At 38.0% G+C, this 24,218-nt stretch overlaps 1 protein-coding gene across 2 annotated transcripts in view; it reads left to right on the forward strand.

Annotated features, from left to right (window-relative positions):
• Positions 1–412: 412 nt before the first annotated feature.
• The window catches only part of col11a1b (collagen, type XI, alpha 1b), an 81,909-nt gene continuing 58,103 nt past the window's right edge, over positions 413–24,218 (forward strand). For both annotated transcript variants that reach the window (XM_030752229.1, XM_030752230.1), the window contains exons 1-5: positions 413–805; positions 6,979–7,143; positions 11,932–12,145; positions 14,431–14,593; positions 22,697–22,825. In XM_030752229.1, the coding sequence (XP_030608089.1) occupies positions 691–805; positions 6,979–7,143; positions 11,932–12,145; positions 14,431–14,593; positions 22,697–22,825 (786 nt within the window). In that variant the 5' untranslated portion in view covers positions 413–690. The remainder of the gene's footprint in view (positions 806–6,978; positions 7,144–11,931; positions 12,146–14,430; positions 14,594–22,696; positions 22,826–24,218) is intronic.

Below are 24,218 nucleotides of genomic sequence, written 5' to 3' on the forward strand. Positions count from 1 at the left end.
AGGAAACGTCTAAAATAACAGCTCCACCCCACAGTTTAATTTGCATTTAGTGTGTAACATTTTTTGTAGAGCCTCCATTTCTGAATCTCCTGCTCCTTTGCCATTCTTATAGACGTCTTTCTATTAGGTTAAAATTCGTGAATTTAAGCAATTCTCCTTATTTGTTGCGTTATTTTTTTCATATCTTTCCCCCCCCCCATAACTCCATAATGCAAAGTGCTTAAGGATACTAAGATTCCCTAGTTGTAGTATGTATAAGGGACAGTACTGTCTCCTGTAATTAGTTTGCACCGGGATGTAGTGATGCTCTACTTGCTGTCTCATCCAAAAGCATAAGGGGCGGGCCCCGAGACAACTTTCCCAACTGGTGATTTGAGGAACGGAGGATTTTCCAATGTCAGTATCTCAGAGCCGGTTCAGGTTCAGTGTTGTGGCGTTTGTCCTGCCTCCTCACGGTGCGCAACTCTCAGGGAACGGAGTGGTTTGCGCTTTTTTTCATGAAAGCCCTTTACCATCAGTGCGAGAGCTGGGCTTAAGGGGAAGCGGACCTGAAGGGCCCAGTCCGGCTGTAAGAGACATCCTTATCCTTTCACACATGGCGCTGTAGTATAAGTACATTTTTGTGGAGTTTCGACGGGATCAATTTTTAAAGAAAGTCGCCCGTTTTTCATATAGCTGCGGGCGCTCACCATGGAGATGCAAAGATGGACCACCAGGTGGAAAACGAAAAGGTGGCTATGGGATTCAACGCTAGCCGTTACGGTCACAATTATTTTAACTCTCCAAGCTGCCAGTGTTAGAGCAGGTAAGATGCTGTTCCTACACACCTCAGTAACTGCCTAGTCTTAGGGCATCCCGGACAGCTTGAGAGCGTCTCGTGCTGGCTGCCAGCCAGATGGCAGTGGACTAGTCTCAACTTTCATTCCAATTAATACCGGTCGCCATCAATTAAACACCTTTTCAATTGCTAATCTCTGTTTCTGTGTTTTTGTAAGCTATTAAGAATTTCTGAAGGTTCTTCTTTTCGTAGTGTTTTGACACCAAAATGAAGCTGTATCATTTGGCTGCAGTCACATCCAAGATTTAAGAATCTTTGAAGTGGTCTGCTCTGTCACTAAACTTTATTGATGACTTTAAACTCATCCCATCAAAAACTCGCCTGGAACTTTATATCGTTCAGTCAAATTTCATGTTGGACCACAGGTGATTTAGGGTGAATTCTTGGCACAAATAAGCGAAGGTGTCCCTTTTCTCTGAGTTTATGAGTGGATGATACGTGCTATTCAGGTGTGGTCAGAGGGCTGTTAAATCCTTCTTGACACAAAATACCGCGACACACAAAGTAAAAAATGTGAGTAGAAGCCATCAGTGAGCAGTGATGACGGTTATGAATGACGATAGTCGTTATTATTTTACTCTGTCGCAAAGGTTTCGAAGCCAAGTTTCCTTTGTGTATTTGTAGTAGAGTAGAAATGAAAACTGTTAAGGTTTTACGCAGAAAAATTTTCACACAACTTTTAGCAATAGCAACATTAAGTTTTAAAGCATAATCATAGATATGTAGTAGGATTCCAATGCTTTAATCAAACCCAACAAAAGGTTCAAAGGTGGCAAAAATCTGTTTCTTTTCTTTTGATTGATAAGCTGCAGCTTGCCTTGTTTATATCACAGTCTGACAGCTGTCAACATAGTTTACAGTAGCACAGTGTAACTTTAAACATATAGGTTTTGTGATGGATTTTGTAAGTTTATATAATAACTGGGCACCAGACTGTGGAAATCTGGGAGTGAGACTCATATTCTGGCCTGAAGGATAACCATCTTTCCACATTATCTGGGCTCCTACTAAGACCAAGAAGAGGGGGAAAGAAGGGGGTTGGGGTGGAAAAAAGAAGGAAAAAAAAAGCTGGAGTATTTTCTTTGTTTTGAAAATACTTATGTGGGTCAAATAACTGATGAAATTGAAATTCAAATGAAAAATCAAATGGAATCACAAGGGCATTCATACTGCCTATGTGATAAATTTGTGTGTGTTTCAGAATTGTGTACCTGTTTGGGTGCCTCTTATTTTTATATTTTTACTGCTTTAACACCAGATTATTTATTATTAAGCCTTTCAGATGGTGACAGAAATTTAAAATGTGTCTAAAATGGCTTTATGAAAATGATAATCAGAAGATAATATACTATAATATACTACTATGTGTGTGTGTGTGTGTGTGTGTGTGTGTACTTTGATACACAACAAAATCATTCAGCAGAGGGAAAATTGCAGAGAAGCAAAATGAAAAAAAAATATATATGAAAGCAAATATCTAAGTGGCACAGCTTGCCCACTGCCCATCTTCCTTCATTCTGACAGATATTTAAACTCACCATAATTGCATGATGTGCTAGCAAACATTTACAGGGTTTCCAATGTACTCTAATTGCTGCCTATCCTGCCAACTCTCAGTAGATGGCAGTGACACGAAAAAGACCGAAAAGCCATCCCAAGATGCTGCTGCATGACCACAGAGCCACAAGAGACATTAAGTCAGAATGTCACAGATTACGCTGATCACAAGTCTAAACTTAAACATCAAACTGTATGGCTCTGGTGGTTCTGAGATGGAGAGAGCTGGAGATTTTGCCAAAAAAAAAATGTGTGTTAATATGTTAGGGTCTGCTGGTTGAAATGTTTTAATGAATGTAAAAGAGGCTTGTCATGCTACTGCATGCTTCACTGCCTGAGGAAAATTCACCACACTTTGTCATGTTAGTAGATCATTAACATGGCAGATAGTATATCACAGGTTCCTGACAGCAACCAAGAAGATCTGTCATTAAAAATCATAGAGACCGACAAATTACCCCTCAGACTAGACTGTGGAGAGTCTGAAACTGCTTTGGTACCTTTAGCACGAGAAAACTGTCTTCTCTCTCTTGTGGTTTTACATCCTTATCATTAGAATATGGTTTATTTCTTTTTAGGGTGGAAAGATGGGAGTCTTTTTTTCAGTATATGCTATGTTGGCTCAACGTCCTTGTAGGATGAAGCTATGCCCACTCATTTGGGATCTTTAATGGTTTTGGGATATTGCCTGTTTTTCAGGGCTTCTGAGAAAGAGTTGTGGAAGGAAAGGAGCTGAAGAGTTGGGGGAGGACAGGGGGGTGGTGGGATGCTGGTGGGTGGGTCTGTGGGGGGTTCCTGGCCAATTCAGCACATCTGGAATATATGAGGCCTTGAGGTATGCAGTAATGCAGAGAGGCATTTTGAAACTCACAAAGAGACCTTTAGTCCAAGCTTTATTTTTTCAAGAACCAGTAGCTCTGTACTTGGGACAATACTCAGAAGAGTCACAGACTGTATTGCTTTTTATGAGGCATTTTTTGTGAGGTTTAAAACCTGGCAGTCAGTTCCTCATTTTTTTTTTTTTTAAATGTCTCTGTGTTTGAATCAGAAGTCACTCTGTTAAACTGCTCTTTCTGCAGTGTCAGCAAAAAGAAAAAAAGGAAAAAAAAAACTGCTCAGCTTTCAGTAGAGCAGCTTGCTTGACACATACTCAACAAATCTAATTCAGGAATTATGAACTACGGCACAAGATTATCTGGAGCTATATCAGCATAAATGACTCGAGGAACAGATCTGGAAAGCTTCATGTGATCTAAAATGTGAGACCCAACTCCTGAGCGGGTTGATTCCCCACTCGAGTTGTTATTTTTCTGGTCATGGGAGAAGTAGCTGCAGGGATGAGGCCTTCTCACTTTAGTCTCGTGTATATTTTAGTTGGGGGGGGGGGGGGTATATGGAGGGGTGCCAGTGTAAAATGCCATAATAGTTTCAGCATGTACGTAGCGCCACCCATCAGACCTTTTCTTGGTTACTAAAAGTGAACAGGAACTGCGAAATCAGCGCTTCCTGTCTTCCTGTGCCATGTGACTAAAAAAATGGAAAATACACAATAGAATATTTATATTATAATTACTTATGATACTATTATTTTACATTATATTTAATTAAACATGATTTTCACCACTACTGTGTGTTGTTTTGGTCTTTACTCTAGATGTCTTAACCAGGCTTGTTTCCCATGTCATAGAGTTTAGTTGAGCATTATAAGGTCAATGAGGAGATTTTCTGCAATGTAAACTTCAGGACAGGCTTTTGTCTGATCCCCCTTTAATAATTTTCCCACAAAGTTTTCTTGCCAATATCAAACACATGAATCTAGGCTTTTTCCTGGCAAGGGAGATTCCACTTTAAGCCTATTATCTCCCTTTCTTTAAAGTCCTTCTGGTCCCAGTGAGATTTTAAGCTGACTTTTCAGACATTGTTTATCATTGCTGGGCCTTTGAAGAGGACACATCCTGCTCTTTGACTCATTGAGAAGACAAATATGTTATGCGATATCTGGACACAGTTGTGCTGGTTTTCATTTCTGTGGTTTCTGTAACAGTTAAAAAGTATATTATAATACTTTGGGTTTACCTGGTTTGGTTTGGACTGGCGATTCAACTGCACTGAACCTAAGTTTAAAGGAGACCTATTATGCTAATTTCCATCTCTGTGCTTTAATTCATGGACTCCAGTACCTAGCCTTGCATGTTTCACAGTTCGTGTGGCTCATTTAGTGTCTGAAACAAGCTATTTTAGCTCTTTCATCCTTCCTTACATCAGCTTTCTTCTGATTGGTTGGCCTTCCCAAGGTGTGCACAGCAGGGGGTTGGAGTGTCTGTGCTCACAGCTTTAGCTGTGTGCGTGAAATGACCATATTAGGTAAAACTGCCAAGAGTAGAAAAAAACTGTCTGAAATTGAACACTTGCAGCAGTGGAACCCTGGGCAACTTCATTGCATCCCCCACTGTCACAGTATAAACAAGAGAGAAAATAAGGAAAAGCATAACAGGTTCCTTTTAAGTTTAAATTTCCACTTTCAAGTTTTATTCATCATTAGGGAAAAACGTGTTTCTCACAAACAGAGCAGTACAGATTAGCAGCTCTAAGGTTTTGGTTTTTTTCACAGTATACTAACATTTAGAGTATGAAGATTATGTAACCTTTGGTTTGTGTTTTTAAAAAACACTTACTGAGAGAAAATTTTTAATTTTTGAAGTTTTATTACAATTAAAACTCCAAACTTGGTGCTACCAAACATATATATGTTTGGTAGCATATATATATATATATATATATATATATAACATTTTTTCTGACTACTTATTTAAAGCTAAGCTGTGCAACTTTTGAAAGAAAACATAACACATTCACTTGTTTAGAAATGCAAAGTTAAAGTTTTTTCACTACGTCATTGATGGGATGGTATTACTGGTGGCTTGTGGTGGCTGATGTTTACATTAGCTAATGTTACCTTAAAATAGATTCTAATGTGTAACTGGTTGGTGTTCTGGAAATAGTGCCTGCTTGCTTTAATGAAATAGGTGTGAAATTTGAGCTTCTCACTGGAGCAAGAGTGATGGTAAAGCTAATGTTAGATTTTTGTAGATGCATCTTAGATTATCAGTGTCAGTCTAAAACACAAAATATTAGTCAGCTTAAAAAAATACACACCATTGTTTTAATATGGTCAGAAAGTAATGTTGGAATATCGTATGCCTTTGTGTGCTTTACAATGAATGGATAGCTTTGGTTGATGCTGAAAATAATTACAGAATATACACCAGAATGAAAGTTCTTCAGACCTACACATTTCTTCCATTTACTATTCCATACAAGACAGCATTCATAATTATCTTTAAATAATGACCTATTCTTACTGTACATTTTTCAGCAAATGCAGCCTTGGGCAGATATGCATTAATCCATAAATGGCGTTGTGGTGTACTTCAACCCTTCTGTTTATACACCAGCCTTAAAGATAGACTATAAGGCTACCTAAATCCCCCATAATTACAGTGTAACTAATGATGTGCCTCAAGTTAGGGGTTTACGAAGAAAAACTATTCAAGAAGGAGACACGTGAAAAAGAAAAAAAGAGTAGGATGGAGTAAGAGTTTGGTAATTGCCGGAGAGAGAGCAAATGGGAAATAGTGTTTATGGCTGCAATGTGCAGTTTCACTTCTGACTTCCAGATCCATTGATAGAAAAGAGCTTACTAGTGTTAAGAAGCTTATAAAGCTGCCCCCTGCTGTGTTCTCAATATTCCAAAGACCCTGTGATCAGCAGCAATGATTTTTATCATCCCATAGATGCTGTGGCTTTAGCTGTGGGGGGTAACAAGGGAGGTAAGGAGGGGGGCAATTATGTCTGGTGAATGGTTCCTAACATTTTTATTGCACCTCCGCCAAGGCAGCTCATAAAGTAACAACTGGTTGAACTGACAGGTTTGGCCAAGAGTACTTGAAAAGGCAAGGGGTGTAATGGGTGTAAATGCTGATTTATCATCAAAACGCCAGCTTGGATTAGAGTTTCTGTTAAATGCTGAAGTTAAGTGTACTGTAAAGTTACATGCAACATAGACACTAAAAATGTCATTAAATAAAAATCATTTCATTCCATAATGTCATATATTATCTTAAATTTTCTTTATTTCATTGGTGTTCCATTTGAGTAGCAATATTTGCGTAGTAGCAGCAGCACGCAGTACATCTTCAGCAGTCAGGCTTATGTTCATTCAGACAGCTTTTAAGAGTTGACTTTGTAACAATACCTCGTTTACAGGCTGGCTTCTAATCAGGAAAGTAGTTTTTCCAAAATTTACAGCTAAAATGCATCAACATAGCATCAAGAACAAATTTTAAATAATCTGACTTCAATTTTGAGCTTAATTTTCACATAGACATTTTAGAGTGGTATTAACAAAGATACAATAAAGTAATATTTATAGCTGTCTAACCTCCTGATAAACTTTTTTTTTTTTTTTTGTAGTGGGAAAAATGGTGTTTTGAGTGCATGTAACAATTAGATTTTCTATATGACAGATTGCTGCCAAAATAAAATTTGATGATTTTTATCAATTTATTTTTCTCTCCCTACAGCCGAACCAGTGGATGTACTGAAGGTGCTAGACTTTCAGCGCTCTCCTGAAGGAGTAAGGAAAACACCAGGCTTCTGCACAGCCCGAAGAGGATCCAAACCCGACGTAGCTTATCGAGTGGGGAAAAGGGCTCAGATCAGTGCTCCGACTAAACAGCTTTTCCCAGGTACTGCTCACTTCTCAGTATTCAGACTGAATCAGTAATGCAATAGTTGTTCTTCCATAAAGCAGGAAAACAAACAATACTAGGCTGGAGGCTATCCGAGCTGCCACAGGGCAAGAGGCACTATTGTGGGGTGGCTGTAGCTCAGTAGGTAGAGCAGGTCACCTACTGATCGGAAGGTCAGCAGTTCGAATCCTGGCTACTCCGGGCTACATGCCAATGTATCCTTGGGCAAGATACTTAACCCCAAGTTCATAAAAATGGAAGTGCTTGTATGAATGGGAGTGCATGGGTGAATGTAAACAGGTTGTATAAGCGCTTTGAGTGCTCATACTGAGTAGAAAAGCGCTATATAAGAACTAGTCCATTTACCATTTAATATCTTTAGAAAATTAAAAAATAATAGCATATTTATTTATAGCTTTGTTTATTGTGTGTTGTCTTTTTGACAAATTAAATTAAATAAACTACATATACAGGTGGTGAGACAGTCTGTAATCATAACTGTAAGCATTCAGAAGGAAAGATTACAGTTATTTGCATAGTGTATTATTTGGCATAATACTTCATTTTTAAATATCATGGTTATCATCAATGCGCCACATCAAGCAGCTTCTAATGATTTGTACAAAAAACAAAACAAAACAAAAAACCCAACAAAGTGTAAAGTGGATCTTGAGGATTACTCAGCCCATGTTGTTCTGAAATTTTTTTTTTAACTTTATTGCTTGTGTAACCTTTCTATCTATTTTTGCAAAACTTGACCAATTAAATTCAGATTTCAGTAATGGAAATGGTTACCATATTTAAAAAACAGGAATTTGTACACAAGGACACTTAACCTGGTTGTAAAATAAGCTAGCTGCCATTAGGCAAGACTAAGATTCTATAGCACTACTAGCAGCTTTGTGAGGCTTTGAATACAACTGCTAATATTTGCATTCTAACATGATCACAATTGCAGTGTCAGGTGATATAAAGCATGCCATATTTACCACCCCATTTTTAGACCAGAATTAACATTTTATCTTCTAAACTAAATACAAAGGATAGGTAAAAATGTCATGGCATTTGATCCAATACTGACAGAGAGATTTTAACTTAGAGAAAAGTGGTAGAGTGGCAGATATCTGTGAAGCTATGGCACTTACATGCTCAAGCCCTTGTTGGGATGAAAGTATGATGATTTTGTTTTATTGTCTTGAACCACTGAATGACAATATTTTTTTTAAAAAAGTTAAAGATGGTTCTATTTCACAAAGAGACAACAAGCAATGACATGATAAATAACTCATAAAATTCTTAACTGCTAAAGTCTGTCTTTTAAGATGCAGTGCAGACGTTCTCTAGTTTTCTAGAGGATGCCAATGAATTTCAGCTTGCTCCAAGAACCCATAGGGGATGGAAATCGGTACATGTGCATGTAAACACAGGACTCAAGAAAGGGGAACGGCATCAGATTTTTGTTATTTGATATTTTGGTGAAACCCACAAATGTGTTACATAACTCAGTGAGAGTGTGTCTATTGTTTTGTACACTGATCTTGTCCAGTAAAGTGTCTTTCCTCAAGTTTGATTGCTGGCAGATGCAAAGGGTTTTCATACTGTCTGTGCATTTGGGGTGTGTTGCTCTGCTGTTGAGAAGAAAAGCCATATTTATTTTATTAGGCTGTTTTTGAGAAGTAAAGCCATATTTATTTTATTAGGAAGTAGTCTTTAAACAAAAGTCAGCTAATCCCAATATTCAGTAATCAACTGCAGAGAACAAAACGTTTGGCCTACCGACAAAAGCAAATTTGCTATAGATCATATTTTTAGTTTTCAGATGCTTTTTAAAATCTGAAATATTAGAAAATTGTGGTGTTACTGTTTAAGCATATAAACAGCTCAATTCAATTTAATGTAATTTATATATCAGCAATTCACATTAACAGACACCTCAAGGCGCTTTATATTGAAAGGTAAAAATCCTACAATAATAGAAAAAAAAAAACCCCTATTAGCAAGTATTTGGCAATGGTGGGAAGGAAGAACTCCCTTTTAAAAGGGAGAATACTCCAGCAGAAGCAGGCACAAGGAGGGGCCATGGCCAGATTGGGGGGGGAGGAGAAAAGCGAAGAGGGAAAAAAGAAAACCGTAGAGAGACAAGGACAAAACACATACTATGGAAGAGAGAAGACACAATTTAATGACATGCAGTAGTGGCATATAAACACATGGGGAGTGAAAAGGGGGGGGTCAGTGCATCATAGGAAGTCCCCCAGCAGCCTGAGCCTATAGCAGCAGAACTAATAGGCGTGTTATAGTTTCCCCATCTGCTACTAGGGTCATCTTGGGTCTAAGTAACAAATTTCGCCATCAGTTGGTGAGCGTGACACCCTGAGCAGACATCCACATGCCTGCCAGCTTTTTGTGACCGTGTGGACTCAAAACTTTATTTTACAATGCACCAACTACACATGCACCCTTTCAGGCAGAATTCAAAGGAATGGGTACCATGTCCAGAACAGAGTTTATTTGCCACTGAAGGGATGGTTCAGGGTCACCTGATCCAACCCTAACTACAACCTTTATGAAAAAGGAAAGTAGAGAGGATGTCTGTCTGTCAAACCCAAACTGGAAGCTGGTTCCACGGAGCCGTATGTTGATAGCTGAAGGTTCTGCCTCCCATTCTACTTTTAGAAACTCTAGGAACCACAAGTTAGCCTGCAGTCTGACAGCAAAGTGTTCTGTTTGGAAAATATGATACTTTGAGGTCTTTAAGATATGATCGGGCATGATTATTCAAGACTGTATATGATGGAAAAGTTGTTTAAATTCAACTCTGGATTTAACAGGGAGCCACTGAAGAGAAGCTAATCTAGAGAAAATATGATTTCTCTAGAATTCTTCTCGTTCCTACTTTCTAGTTATGATATAATACAACTGCTGCTTGCATGGCTACTCCACCAAACCAGGGCTCCATTTGAGGTCTGTTATTCATTTACTACTGGGGCAAAGTGTCGAAGTGGCCCCCAGTTGCCTACTTACTCAAAATTGACTTGCAATAAAGTGAGAGAAATTTATTAGCAAATTATTGCTGTTGTGCAGTCTGTGCAGTGTGTGTTAGTCTTTTTTGAATTTGGCTTCATTTCAAAGAGCAGAAAGAAAGTGCAAAATACAGCAATTGAAGGTATTAGAAGGTAGGCCTGTGTAATTTTTGGCTTAACCAGACAGCATAATGCTCATGTTCATTAATGGAAACTTGAATAATATTAGTGATCTTGAGAGGTGAGGTATTGGAGGTGCCATGAAGTAAAGTGTCAAAACGTCCCCAGTCAGAATAATTTGATTTTTATTTGGCTAGCATTAGTTATTTTTTCATTGAACCAAACTATTATGTTCTCAAAAAAATATGACATTTGTTTGACTTGTTGTATTTACAGCCCTTGTAAAGTTAATATGGCTGCATCACCGCTACCACGGCCTTTCAGGACATGCCAAGGTTTCGTTCAGCTTCCCCAATAAAACTGATCCAAGTCCAGTGGTCTAGACTCTGTGGTTTAATGTGAGAAAAGAAAGTTAGAGAGCGAATAAAGTAACTCTGTAGTCATTACAATACAATTGCCCTAGTAATAAGAATAAGGTTTGTAAGACAGGGCACAAGGTAAGAGGGAGTCTGCAGTAGTGCAAAAAGTTTGCAGTCTTCTTAAGGCAGTATTGCTTTAACGTTTTTTTATTCTTACTAGCAAAAACCCACCCTACGGACAGCTGTTCGTAAACACCAACAAGTGAAAATAAAAACATATATGCATTCTTCTTCTTCTTCCTCTTTGCAAGCTAAGTAGTCACTGTATAAGACAAAGTAAGCAATAAGCAAAGTAGGCACTGCTAGAGTCACTGTTTGACAGTTACAGATTTGCATGACAACACATTCCAGTGACCCCAAAGTGCACTGCACTAAAAGTTCCATCCATCCATCCTCTTCCGCTTACCCTGTTCAGGGTCATGGGAGGCTGGAGCCGATCCCAGCTGTCATAGAGCGAGAAGCAGGGTACATCCTGTACAGGTCTCCAGCCTGTTGTAGGGCTGCACTAAAAATTGTTTAGCAAAATTTATTCACAAACAACAATATGCATGTACACATAACATAGACGTGATGTTGCAGTTCATTTTGAGACCAGCTACTGCGCACACACACACACACACACACACACACACACACACAAGTGTGTTTTGCTATCTTTGTGGGGAATTTCCATTGACTTCCATTCATTTCTACAGCCTAAACCTTACCTTTACCCTTTTCCTAACCCTAACCATCACATACCTAACCCTAACCCTAACCTAAACTCAATTCATACCTTAGCCCTAACTCTGACCCCTGACCCAAAAACAGGGTTTCCCCTTGTGGGGACAAGGTTCCAGTCCCCACAAGGAGCAATTGGTCCCCACAACGTAGTATATGTCAGGAAAATTGTCCCCACAAGGTATTATAAACATACGCACACACACACACACACACACACACACACACACACACACACACACACACACACACACACACACACACACACACACACACACACGAATGAAGATATCAGAAATAAAGAAACTACTGACCAAAAATTCCCATAGAAGTTATTTCATTAAATTTAATTAAAACTTCTGCTACAGTATGTAGCCTTGTGTGTATATTCCTCTCAATCAGAAAACTGCTGTGAAAATTGTCTATTTTGTATTATTAACTACATATCCTTTTATCATTGCTAACATATCAGCCCTCGTGTCTGTTGTTTGTTCCACCTTCAGGGGGGGTATTCCCAGAAGATTTCTCTATACTGTTTACCATCAAGCCCAAGGCTGGCCTTCAGTCCTTCCTGATTTCTGTGTACAACCAGCAAGGCCTCCAGCAGCTTGGTGTAGAGGTGGGGCGTTCTCCTGTCTTCCTATATGAGGACCAGCATGGCAAGCCTGTCCCTGAAGAGTACCCTTTATTCCGTTCCATCAACCTTGCTGATGGCAAGTAAGTGAATGAGTGCTTTTTAAGACTAGCAGGTTAAAATCTGGATGGATAGCTTTTGTGTCCCCTGGATCTCTGCTTTTCTATGGCACATCCTGTTATCCCATTATCTCAATGTTGAATTTGAAGTTTGAGTTTGTTGTGCTGCTTGTGAGGTTAGCTCACAAGCAGCACAATTGGGGTTAATTGTTTCCATTTTAAACAAAGGTTCAGGTTATATTTTGTGCTAAGCGAAACCACTCTGCTGAAAATATTTTCTCAGGCACTCAGAGCATACTTAACTCTTCCAGTCTGGCAAACTGACATGCAGCACTGCACATTTATTATCATCATATGTTGTTTAGTCATTAACACCATATGGAACAACTCAGACAGTAATGGCAAATAAATTGCTGGCAACAATTTAATGGCAGCCTTTCCAAATTATTTACAGCACTGCTATACTGATATGAAGCAAAGGACAGGATCTTCATAGCTCTCCAATGAAGCTGAAACAAATCATTGTTAAAAGTTATCTTTCATGTAAATGCCAACAGAAATGCCTTGCAGTGATTTGTTCTTTGTTGGCGATAAACTGAAAATATACAGCACATCAATGCTTTTAATTACAATTTTAATAAATGTGTAGCTAGTAGAGCACTATGGCCTACACATTTTGTCAAAGCTGCCTTTGTATTTGTGAATAAACCCAAACTAAAACTAAAATAGTGATCATCTTCACATTAAGTCTTTTGCTAACTGTCTTTGGCATAACTTAACACCAGATATATTTCCTTGCATAGTCAAAAGATGTGGAACATGTAGCCATTCATAGGCCTAGTCCAACATGTTTAAAAATACACTTACATGCTCTGCTGCTCAAAGTTAAAGAATATTTCCATAGTTACCCAACGATAACATTTGCATGTACTTCTATGTGATTGTGTGACATTGGGAAATACAATGCAATTAGCAGTGTTCCAGTACAAGCCAGTGCAACAGTGTCAGGTTAGCTGTTTTATCCTTATCCACATTAGACTAAGTTAAACTAATCTAGCTAGCTGTTAGCTGTGGCATCATACACTCACTGGCCACTTTGTTAGGTGCACCTGTTCAGCTGTTTATGAACTTAAACTGGTCAAGACAACCTGACCTGATATTCAAACTGAGCATCAGAAAGGCAATTTAGACTTTGGTTATCGGTACCAGACAAGCTTATTTGAGTAGTTCAGGAACTTCTGATGTAGTCGAATTTTCCCGTACAACCATCTTAAAGGTTTACAGAGAATGGCCTGCGTTGAGCTGTCAGAAAGGCATCAGTAACTCAAGTAACCGCACTTCACAACTTTGGGTGCTACTCCTGTCAGCTAAGAACAGGAAACTGAGGCTGTAATCCACACAGGCTCCTAAAAACTGGACAATAGATGACTGGAAAAACATTTCCTAGACTGATGAATCTTGATTTTTGCTGCAGCATTCAGACAGTAGGGTCACAATTTGCATAAATTTTATTACATTTTATTGTTGAAAATTTATTATGTTTTTCGAAACAGGACTCTCTTGCAAATGAGACACTGAGTCTCAATGGGACTACCTGTATAAATAAAAAGTTTAAATAAAAAATAAACAACAACATGAACACATGGATCCATCCTGCCTTTTGGTTTAGGCTGCTGCTGGTGGTGGTATAATGGTGTGGAGGATATTTTCTCACATTTTAATCCCTTAGTAGCAACTGAGCATCATTTAAGTGCCACAGCCTACCCACGTATTGTTGCTGCCCATGTCTTTATGACTAATGTGTATCCATCTTCTGATGGCTGCTTCTTGCAGGATAATGTGCCATGTCACAAAGTTAAAGTCATCTGAAACCAGTTTCTTGAACATGACACTGAGTTCACTGCACTCAAATGACCATAGTCACCAGATCTCAGTCCAACAGAGCATCTTTGGGATGCAGTAAAATGTGAGATTCACATCATGAATGACCAAAATCTCTGAGAAATGTTTCCAGCAGCTTGTTGAATCTTTGCCATGAAGATTTAAGACAGTTCTGAAGGCAAAAGGGGGTCCAACCTGGTATTAGCAAGATGTACCTAATAAAATGTCCTGTGAGTGTATTTACCAGTATTACAGTGGTTTAGATCTTTGTATCCTTAACTCCAGACATGATAGCTAAAACTGGTAAGCATTTCCATTTCATAAATATTAAACTATTCCTATAGCCATGGACTGTAGCAGTTTTCTTAAATGGGAAAAACAGGAAGAGTATTATTGTTGTATTTCTAACCTCCTTCTTTGTTGAACAGATGGCATCGCGTAGCTATAAGCGTGGAGAAGAAAAGTGTTACCATCATAGTGGACTGTAAGAAAAAGGTGACCAGGCCGCTCGCCAGAAGTGACCATGCCATCATCAGCACAGAAGGCATTACTGTCTTTGGCACCAGAATCCTAGATGAGGAGGTCTTTGAGGTATGGCAGCCATATTGAATCTCTTCTCACCCAAAAGTGTTCTCTCTGTGTGGTGGTGGTTATGGTGTGAATTGATTTAACAGACCATTGGCATATTTGGGAATTATTAGTTATTTTTATTTATTTGTTTTGCAGCAAGATAGAAATATAGAAAATGATACCATGTGGTGTGTGAATAAACTGCAAGAAAGCTACTGTCAAACTACTGCTTTAATGCTAGGTTGGGTAAGGGCAGATAACTTGAATACATTTAAAACCTTTTTCATAGTATGATAATTTCTTACAGATAATTCCTTCATTTATGCAGGAGTGTCTTACATACATACTGTATAATGCAGACATCCACCATTAGATTGCAGTCACTGTGTCTTGAAAAGATTACAAAAAACTAACCTAGATGCCAACAATTTCTCTTAAACTTAACTGAAAGCACATTGTGAGCATTATTCTTAGTGATTCCCATTTACCACTGTGACAATTTCAGTTTGTAATGCTTAGTCCAGCAGCTTTAAGACCAGACATTTTCTTTGCCTTTCATTATTGTGTGCATATATTAATGATGAATTTTATTGGCCAGAACAGCAAAATTGGCTTTGTGTACTTGGCAAAAGCCAATGTTTTTGGAAAGGCTACTTAAAGTTGTTTTTTTTTTTCTCTCAGCACTAATTTGATTTGAATATTTAACTAAAGGGGAAAATAAAGAGGTCTGTTAGGCTTCAGCTGTCTAAACTATACTATGATGATTATTATTGTTTTTTATTATTAATTAATGGTGTCACAATCGATCAGTAACTATGCGAATCAGGCAGAATCAGAATTGGGATGTTAGCCATCCAGTGGTTTAGGGAAGGATGTAACAGCTACCAGGTTTGTGCTCTGTAGAAGATGTGAGGTGAATGATGGCATAAAAAACAACAGGCTTGCTTTGGTGGCTGAATGTGGAATGCTTGCTAAGTTGGGCAGACTGCAAAATGTTTGCCTCTAGGTCAGAGATGCCTTTCCACAGTGAAGCCACTTGAAAGTGTGATGTTGCTTATCTTCACTGATTTTTTTTTGCCATGCTGATTTAAAGCTTTATTTTTATGCACATGAGATTTACTATAATAAAGGAAATTGGTTTTATAGCATAATGAATGAGTGAATTCCAAAGTAATTTCTAGTGGGAATGTAATTAAGGTGAATAAGATTAGGGAGGGTAATGTAAAAACCCACCACTGTCACCAAGCCTTTTCTGCCTTTAAGCCTGATTTAATAGTGCTCATTTGGCCTATGTGAGTGTTCTTTGTGTCAAAATACAATAAACTAAATGGAATTAAATTACAGAGCAATTTGGGATGCTCTTTTCTTTGTAAAACCAAGAGAGGAGAAAATGATTCCTTGTGTCCCACGAATTAACATTTTTTCAAGTTGCAAGGTGGTTTTAATCAGTGTGTCACACAATAAGCAGTGATGTGGTGTGCCAGCTAGAATTGTATCGTAAGCTGTAATTATTTCCACTTCAAGTTTAATAACATTAGATGTGTTGATTGCAAAATTGCTACTTGTGGGCAAGGTGTACTGCTCATTGCAAATGTTTTTTACTGGCGACAAGGGTGTTTGTTAACATATTCCTCTTGATAAAAACATATTTGTAAGTATATGTAAGCCATGTGTTATGTTTAGGTTTGGTTTATTGGACGATACATCAAGATTCGTTGTAAACTTACAGGTGTTATACTGTACGTATACCAAAGAACACCTCATATGTTGTGGAAAAGACCGTGTGTATTATCTTGATAAACATATTGTGAAAATTTGAAGCAGCTTTGCAATCAGGGTACCAGTTCTTTCATAGTCTTTTGTCTTTAAAATGTATTCATATCAAAATCTTATGGTGGTACACCAAAAATGATATTTTAAATCTAGAATGTTTAATTTATTTCAGCTGGATCCCTATCCAGCTTGACTGTGTAGCTGTTGGAGAAGATATTATGTTTTCAAAAATGCTTTTAATCTAAGAGGTGCCTGATGATATTCATGTCTGTGCATTGACTATAGAGCTATGAGTCAGTTAGCCAGCATGAAAGCTGGGAGTAGGGGGAAACAGTTACGCCTGACTCTCTTTAAAGTTTTAAAGAAAATCTCCAAAGCTTAGGATATATCTAAGTTGATGATTGATGAATGATTTATAAACAGAAATGTAAATGATACAGGGAAAGATAATCTGTTCTTAACATAACAGAAAGTAACCCCCTGATCCCCAATCCCCCATCCACCAAACCATTTTACATTACTGCTTATTCATAAATTTAAGACTTAAGATGTTTTGATAGTTATATATTGAGCTTTAGAGAAAGTACGGCCTGCTCTTTCCATTTATTTAAAGTTATGCTAAGGTATCCACTTTTTGGTTTTAACTCTCCACACAACACTCTAAAGTGTTAAAGGGGTTTTCCATTAAATTCAGATGTTTTGGTCCTCCTTACCCATTAAAGCCAATAGGGACCTTACTATATTTACAAGCAAACATGAGTCTCTTATATAGTCTCATTCTTAGATTGCAATATCGAGAAACAACCTTGGAACTTACAGAAATAGAAATTGTGGCTGTTTAGCACGCTAAGCTTGTACATATGTGTAATTACCCAAATTTCCCCTCTGTGGGACAATAAAGGCTGTTTCTTCTTCTTCTTCTTCTTCTTACAGAAACTGGCAATGATGTCTCATTCAAACTGCTATGAGTAGGCTACCTTACTGCAGTAGATTGCATAAGCAGGTGTCAAAGCTGGAAGTACATTGAAGAGTGAAGGCTAGGGGAAAATATGATGAGTGTGTGCTTAGTCTTGGCCAGGATTGCACAGCTGTTTAAGAGATATGCTCACTGACTGGGTCTCCAAATGCCTTTTCCCCATCTTTCTTCTTCTTTGAAATAAAAGCCACAAGATATTCAAAGTGAAATGATCCCCCTTCTTGTTTTTATGCAAATCCACTTTTCAGACTTTAAAGGATTTGGTGGGATTCTTTGTTTGCTCCAGATGTCAGTCCCTGTGTTTACATGTGTATTGTTTTTCTACATGCATAAGTCTGCGTGTGTGTGTGTGTGTGTGTGTGTGTGTGTGTGTGTGTGTGTGTGTGTGTGTGTGTGTGTGTGTGTGTGTGTGTGTGTGCATGACAGAGAGAGATGCAGAGAGAGAGGTGAAGATAATTTGTTTATGTGTCTGTCATTTTTGCATAGCACATCATTCCAAAACACTGTCCCTCACGCAGGAGAGTCCTTGGCAGAGGAATATAACAAGAGTCTGATGTGCTCTTAGCCTTAAAGTGAATCATTGTTTATGACTGACTTGAGAGAATTTGAACGCCATGACTGTTTCTCATTTGCCTCAGTCATTTTCACCATCTAATATGGGTGAGAAAATGTTTTGGTTAAGACTGTGTAAAAAGAATGTTCATATTTTGGGTCAGGGCTGCTGAGAATGCTGTCACTAACTGGTTTCTTTTTGCTTTTGTTCATCGTGATTTTTGCAGATTACAACACTTTTGTTCTGTAGCACTTTCCCTATAATCTGGCCCTAGTTTCATATGGTTCAGTCCCACCTTTTACCACCTTTGTACTTTGACCAAAGTAATAAATAAAACTGCCTGATAGAAAAGAGCAGATCAAGGAAAAAGTGACAGAGGGTGAAGTGAGGAAAGTGTGGGCAGACAAGCAAACAGATGGCTCAAATAGTTCAATAGTTTTGTGAGCTACTGGCAGGCGGACTATTTTAATATTCAAAGGGTGCAAGACATTTGTATGTCCCCAGTGCTTGAAAAGAAATGTTATCCCTGTGCTGACCACAGAGGCTGCATTTGATAAACCACTGGAAGAAATCTGGAGAGTATTATACACTTTTCCTCCTCTGTGCTACTTGGTTAATTGCTGTCCTTGTACAGTTTTGAAATTCCATCTTTCAAGATGTATTCCCTCTCCAGAGTTTGGAAAAGTAGGCTTTGCATATGATCAATATGTCAAGGTTGTTCAGAGGTGTGTGTGAGAAGTTAAGTAAAGAAAATATGGCTACAAAAGATAATGTAAGTATGCGCAGTGTCTATTTAAAAGCTAAAGCATCTGAAGGAGTAACACCTATGAAAGTATCTTAGACTGCATGTCTGGCACATGGTGCCCCGAGAAGTTAAGTGTCACAGACAAGTCATAACAGCAACTGTTTCATTAAAGTTTTATTTATTTTATTCTACAAAGTAATTGCAGTGAAAGGTTTTTATAACAAAGTTTTGGCACTGTGAAATACGCTTGGCACCCCAAATGTTATCTTAAGGAAGCCTAGCGGTTAATTTACATAGTGTATGTGATTTTCTCCATCCTGTGCATGATGTAGGCAAATTCATAATTGTATGTTCTAGATGCTTTAATTTCCCCCAGCTCAGCTTCCCCCAGGAGTCAAAGCTACCTGCCACACCTTTTAGTATCATAATTACCTACTTACCTCTTGTTTTAGAAATTAGTGGAAACTGTGGATCAGGTGGTTTGAGTATGGTTTGAGTAGGGCTACAAAGTAGAAAAGGGTTGTGACTAATTGAGTGTACTGTATGATGGCACTTTTAGTTTTCTTGGTCAATCAACAGTGCAACATCAAAAATTTGCAAAGCTAACACAAGTAAACTGATCTATCAATATATTGACTAACCAATTTTAGACCTAGTGTACAGGGAACAGATACATCAGACCACATTCAAGTCTCTGTATTTCTGGCAATAACCTAATAAATTAAGTTTGCATTTCAGTCTATATTTAAGAATTGCAGCTCAGTCTCATTTGTACTTTTTCATAATTTTAAAGTACAAACAGAGATTTCTCTAAGAAACTATGGATATCCACCCTAGATTTAGTACAAATTTATTTAATCAATGGCAGATATACACAGTATGTAGGAAAACAGAGAAAAACAATGTTAATTGTAAAAGAAAAAACATTTAAGTCTTAAAAAGTATATGTGAAATGTGAATGAATAAACACTTAGACAATGTTAAATAAATCTACATGAAGAAAATAGTTGGGTGTCATCTGCATAGCACTGGAAGTCAATGCCAAGGAGTAACATGTATATAATTTAACAGAGGACCCTAGATAGGGGAACCCTAAATAATAACAAGGTATAAGAAGGGCAAATATTTCATAGCATTAAAAAGAAGAATGTGTTTAAAAGATAAGAAACCAACCAATTTAGAGCCATATCACTGATAACAGCAAAGTTGTCACTATCTGCCTGCCCGTAATTTTCCATGTGTGATTTATTTTCATTGTGGATCAGGGTTTTGTTTAGGCAGGGATACTACTTAAAGCAGATGTCAATAGGGTCATAGACCCAAGGACAATCTAGCAGTGTCTGTCTGCTGTTTTACTTCTCGTAAATGTGCACATTTAAGAAACAAATCAGCAATGTGTTTATTTTCATTACTCTTGTGCAAGTATTTTATTTTCATTATGCCCTGGACATATGTTAAAAAAAAAAGAAAAAAAGGTTTGCCTGGGCTTTGAATATGAATGGGCAGACCTTTTCTTTTCTTGATCAGAGTCTCATCCTTTTCAGTTTGTCTTTTTATGTCCTGCTCTTTGTTGTGAAAGCAGGAGATGACGGTTAACATGTGTCAAGGCATGTTGTACTCACACACACACATGCACATTGTACGCAGACCCATTAATTGAGTTATTGTAGTGTGGATTAGATAAATGACTCATCCCATTATGTTTGTGCCAACTCGGAGAAGATCCATGGCACTGCTGTGGATCATTCTTGTAATTCTGTGGAGGAATGTCCAACAGATGCCAGAGAGATGTGCAATGCAACTCAGACACTAATATCAACAAATGTACCAAGATGTAGACATGGAAGAAACCCAGGGTGGAAGCAGAGGAGGGAGGGCAAGGAATGGGAAGCTGATCAGGGAATTTGGGGGTGACTGAATCACTGTCTGGCTTTATAAATGGGCCAAGTGTGTGTGGTCTCTTAAAAATCCCTAAGTGACATTCTTGGACTCTCATGCATATTTTCTTCTTATACTGAATATATTGTTGCCTTATCCAGTACCCTTTATTTTCCTTGTGCATACACATACAAACTATGCTAAAATAAAGGACCGGGAAAGAATGAAACTGAAGCGTTACTGTACACTCACAGAGTAAGAGGAAGCAGATAGATGTCCTACCAAATACAGTATGTTTATGTTTTTTTTTTAACTGTTCTATCTTCTGCCCTTAGATAGATTTGTAGTAAATTATAAAAATAATAATAATAATAATAATAACTGAACAGCTCAAGTGCAGCTGGGAATTTAAGAGTGGCTTTGTCAATGTAGTTTTTGTTCTTATTAGTCAACTTTTCAGCAGGTGCAGGGAGAACTCCTGTAATCATATGTAGACACGTTTCTTTCTTTCCAATTGCTTTAGCTATATTTAATACCAACATCTTCTTGACCTAGACAGGTTATCTTATAAAATCTTTACATGCAAAATGCATCTATGCATAAACTAATGGAAACATGGATTTGCAAATGAGTCATAGGCAAACATAATTATGATAATGGTAGGATTAATTGCACGTGCGCTATCAACAGTAGTGCACTGAAGGTTACCAAACATTCTTTCATTAATCCATATGTCAAATGTATTTACAATACATGTACGGGTTGTTGTTTCAGTTGTTTAATAGCCTGTTGAAATATATTGGTCATGCATGTTGGAAGCATGGGGGGGTTAAGTCTCTAATGTGTTCCAGAGATCTAAGCTTATACAGATGTTGCCTCCTGTAATTTAATGCAATCTGCATGTATGTGCTTCCTCTTTAGGGGCCACCCTGTTTGTGGCCTCTCTTCACCTTCACATGGCGCTCAGGATATATTTCCTGTTTGTTTGTTTGTTCAGTTTATTGCTTAGTCCAGGTGGAATCTGAGAATGTCAACTGAGGTGCCCATGTGGTCGTTGGGTATAGATAGCATTCTCCAGATCAGTGGTATAGCAGTTCCTGGTTTGTAAATTCCTTCACATACGATCATGGAAAAAGAGCCTTTGGCTGATGAAACAGTTGGGAGCAGGGATCTAATTTCCTTTTCCAAAAGCTTATGAAAAACAGGCGGCCTCAGATAAGTACAGACCTTGGTTATTTATCTGCTGTGCAAGGGGACTTGCCGTCCCTCACGGCTGAGTTGGGGGAACTGTACAATAGTACTTTTTAAAAGCTTACAGACTCCCCTAAAGCCTTGATTCATTCCATAAAGTTACAGTTAATTAATAGTCAAGAGACTACTGCCTCTGATTCTGCACAACATCTGTCTTGTTATTTTATTGTCACGTTTTATTATCATTGTGCTGGTGAAAAGCTGAACAATCAAGCAGGAAGAAATAGGTGTATACTTCATGGGTATTAACATTTGATTTCTATTTGTAATTGTGAAAAAAGGAAAGACTTCTTTCTTTCTTTCTTTCTTTCTTTTGCATGAGCAGTTTTATGTGACTGACACCTGAAAAATATTGGCTGATTGTTCTTTGATTAAAAAGGTCCAAGGTGCAAACCTGCAATGAACAAAATATAAAATGCAAAATGTTAAATGCAAAACCCATAGAACCTTTCTGGTCATATGCAATGACTTTATTTAACATTCTGTTCTGTACTTGTGCTGGCAAAGGTGGTTGGAAGATGAAGATTATGTTTTTAACATAATGGACTGGATTCTGGATTAAATGAAGATAGATTAAACTACTGTGCTAGAGTTTTTTTTTTGTTTTCCAGCTGCAGTTGGGAAGTGGTCTGTTCAGCTCTTTTTGCGCCCCGACTAGCTTCTGCTCAGCAGTGGCTGAGGCTTCCTGGTATTGGAGCATTTGCCAAGCCAAACTGGAAAAAAGCTTCTTTCTCAGAAACTACATTGAACCAACTAGCACTAATGGCCAATTCATATAGTACTATACAATACTTATTGTAAATTATCCTCATCAAACAGTAACATCAGTAACATCAAACAGTAAATTATACTGTTTGATGTTGAGGGCTTCTTAATTTGTGACTCTATAGTCTGTAAAGCTTTGTTGACTTATCTTCTGCTGACAATCTTCTTCTTCTCCACTTCCAGGGTGACATCCAACAGCTGCTGATAGTGGCAGACCCCAGGGCAGCCTATGACTACTGTGAACACTACAGCCCCGACTGTGAAACCCCCAACCATCATGACACTCCCCAGGCTCAGGAACCTGAGTATGAGGTCAGTATTGGGGTAAAGCTGAGGTAGGTTCAGAAATAGAGATCAGGTGGGAAGAATAGCTGTTTGGAAGAAGGGAAGAAGGAAAATAATGCAGGGAGAGAGGAGGGGGGAAGTAGGGAGAATTTTATAGAGGGGAGGTGGGGAGAGAGAAATATTTGTGGCAAGCAAAAGAATTAGGGAAACAGGAAGGGAGCAAATATGGTAGTAGTAGTAGTAGGAAAGGTGTTTTTAGTAAGATCTAGAGTCAAAAGATAAGTTAAAAGAATAAAAGAGGAGGCTTGGATAAATGAAAATTTTATTTTAAAATTAAGTAAATTCAAAGGCTGGGTGTAGGGCATAATTACGCATCAGGTGTCTGTGTTTCCCCAGTGCATTTTTGAATACTTGTCCTTGTTTAAGCAAGCTTGGTTTCAGTCTCTCAGAAATAAACAAAGAACATAAATAATTTCAGCAAATTGTGTGAACAGTTTTACAAATATCCCTCCATGTATAATTACTTAGAAAGAGCACTTGCTTGAGTTTCTGTGTCAACTCTAAATCTGTCATTTTCTCCACGCTGTGTTTTACTAGTGGAAACATGCTCACATATCAAAATACATGGTTGAGTTTGAAATGTAGGTTTTATTACCACTGGCTCCCAATACAACACTTGTTGTTTCTTTAGCCAGATTTCTTAATTGAAATACATTGCTTTGTGTCCGGATTTCATTTTTTTTTTCCATCTTCATTTTTTTGTTATTTTACTAGTTCAAGCCTTTCTGCTGGCTGACATTTTCCTTCAGTATTTCACTAAATAACTGATGAGCTCACACTGGAAACTTTTCTTTTTTCTCTGCCACAAAGTCTGAGCCTACTTTGGAGTGGCCCCGTGATTTATATCACTAACGAGTTCTGCAGGCTCTGCCCAAACTCCCAGGGAAATTTAAGCTATTCCTTCCCCAGCTAGACTTCCAGTACCTGGAAAATTCAACTTTAGATCCTTGGTTTTGAGAAAAAAATCAGGAGCTGGTTCTCTATTCAGAAATATTGGCTGCACAATGGGTATGGGTCTTGGAAAATGTTGCTTCATCATCAAGTTACTTCTCAGCAGAAACACAAGGAGCTTGTCGATTCTAAATAGACAGCGGGGAATGGTTTGGATTTAAGAACCTTGTAAATCTGGTTTGTTCATTGCTGGTTTCTGTACAGTTATAACAAGAATGTTCTTCCTTCAATCCAGCTCAGTATTTTAAAAAGTTATGTACTCGTGCACAACTGAAAAATATTTCCTGCAAATGACAAATCACGGTTGTAAAAGATTTTTTTTTTTTTATCTTTTAGCCAAAGCTCCACAGTTCTCCAAAATCATTGTATTTACCTTTGTTAGCAGAGAACGATTTTATCCTGAAGCAAG

Source organism: Archocentrus centrarchus, chromosome 17, assembly GCF_007364275.1.
Source record: "Archocentrus centrarchus isolate MPI-CPG fArcCen1 chromosome 17, fArcCen1, whole genome shotgun sequence".
NCBI classification, from domain to species: Eukaryota; Metazoa; Chordata; class Actinopteri; order Cichliformes; family Cichlidae; genus Archocentrus; species Archocentrus centrarchus.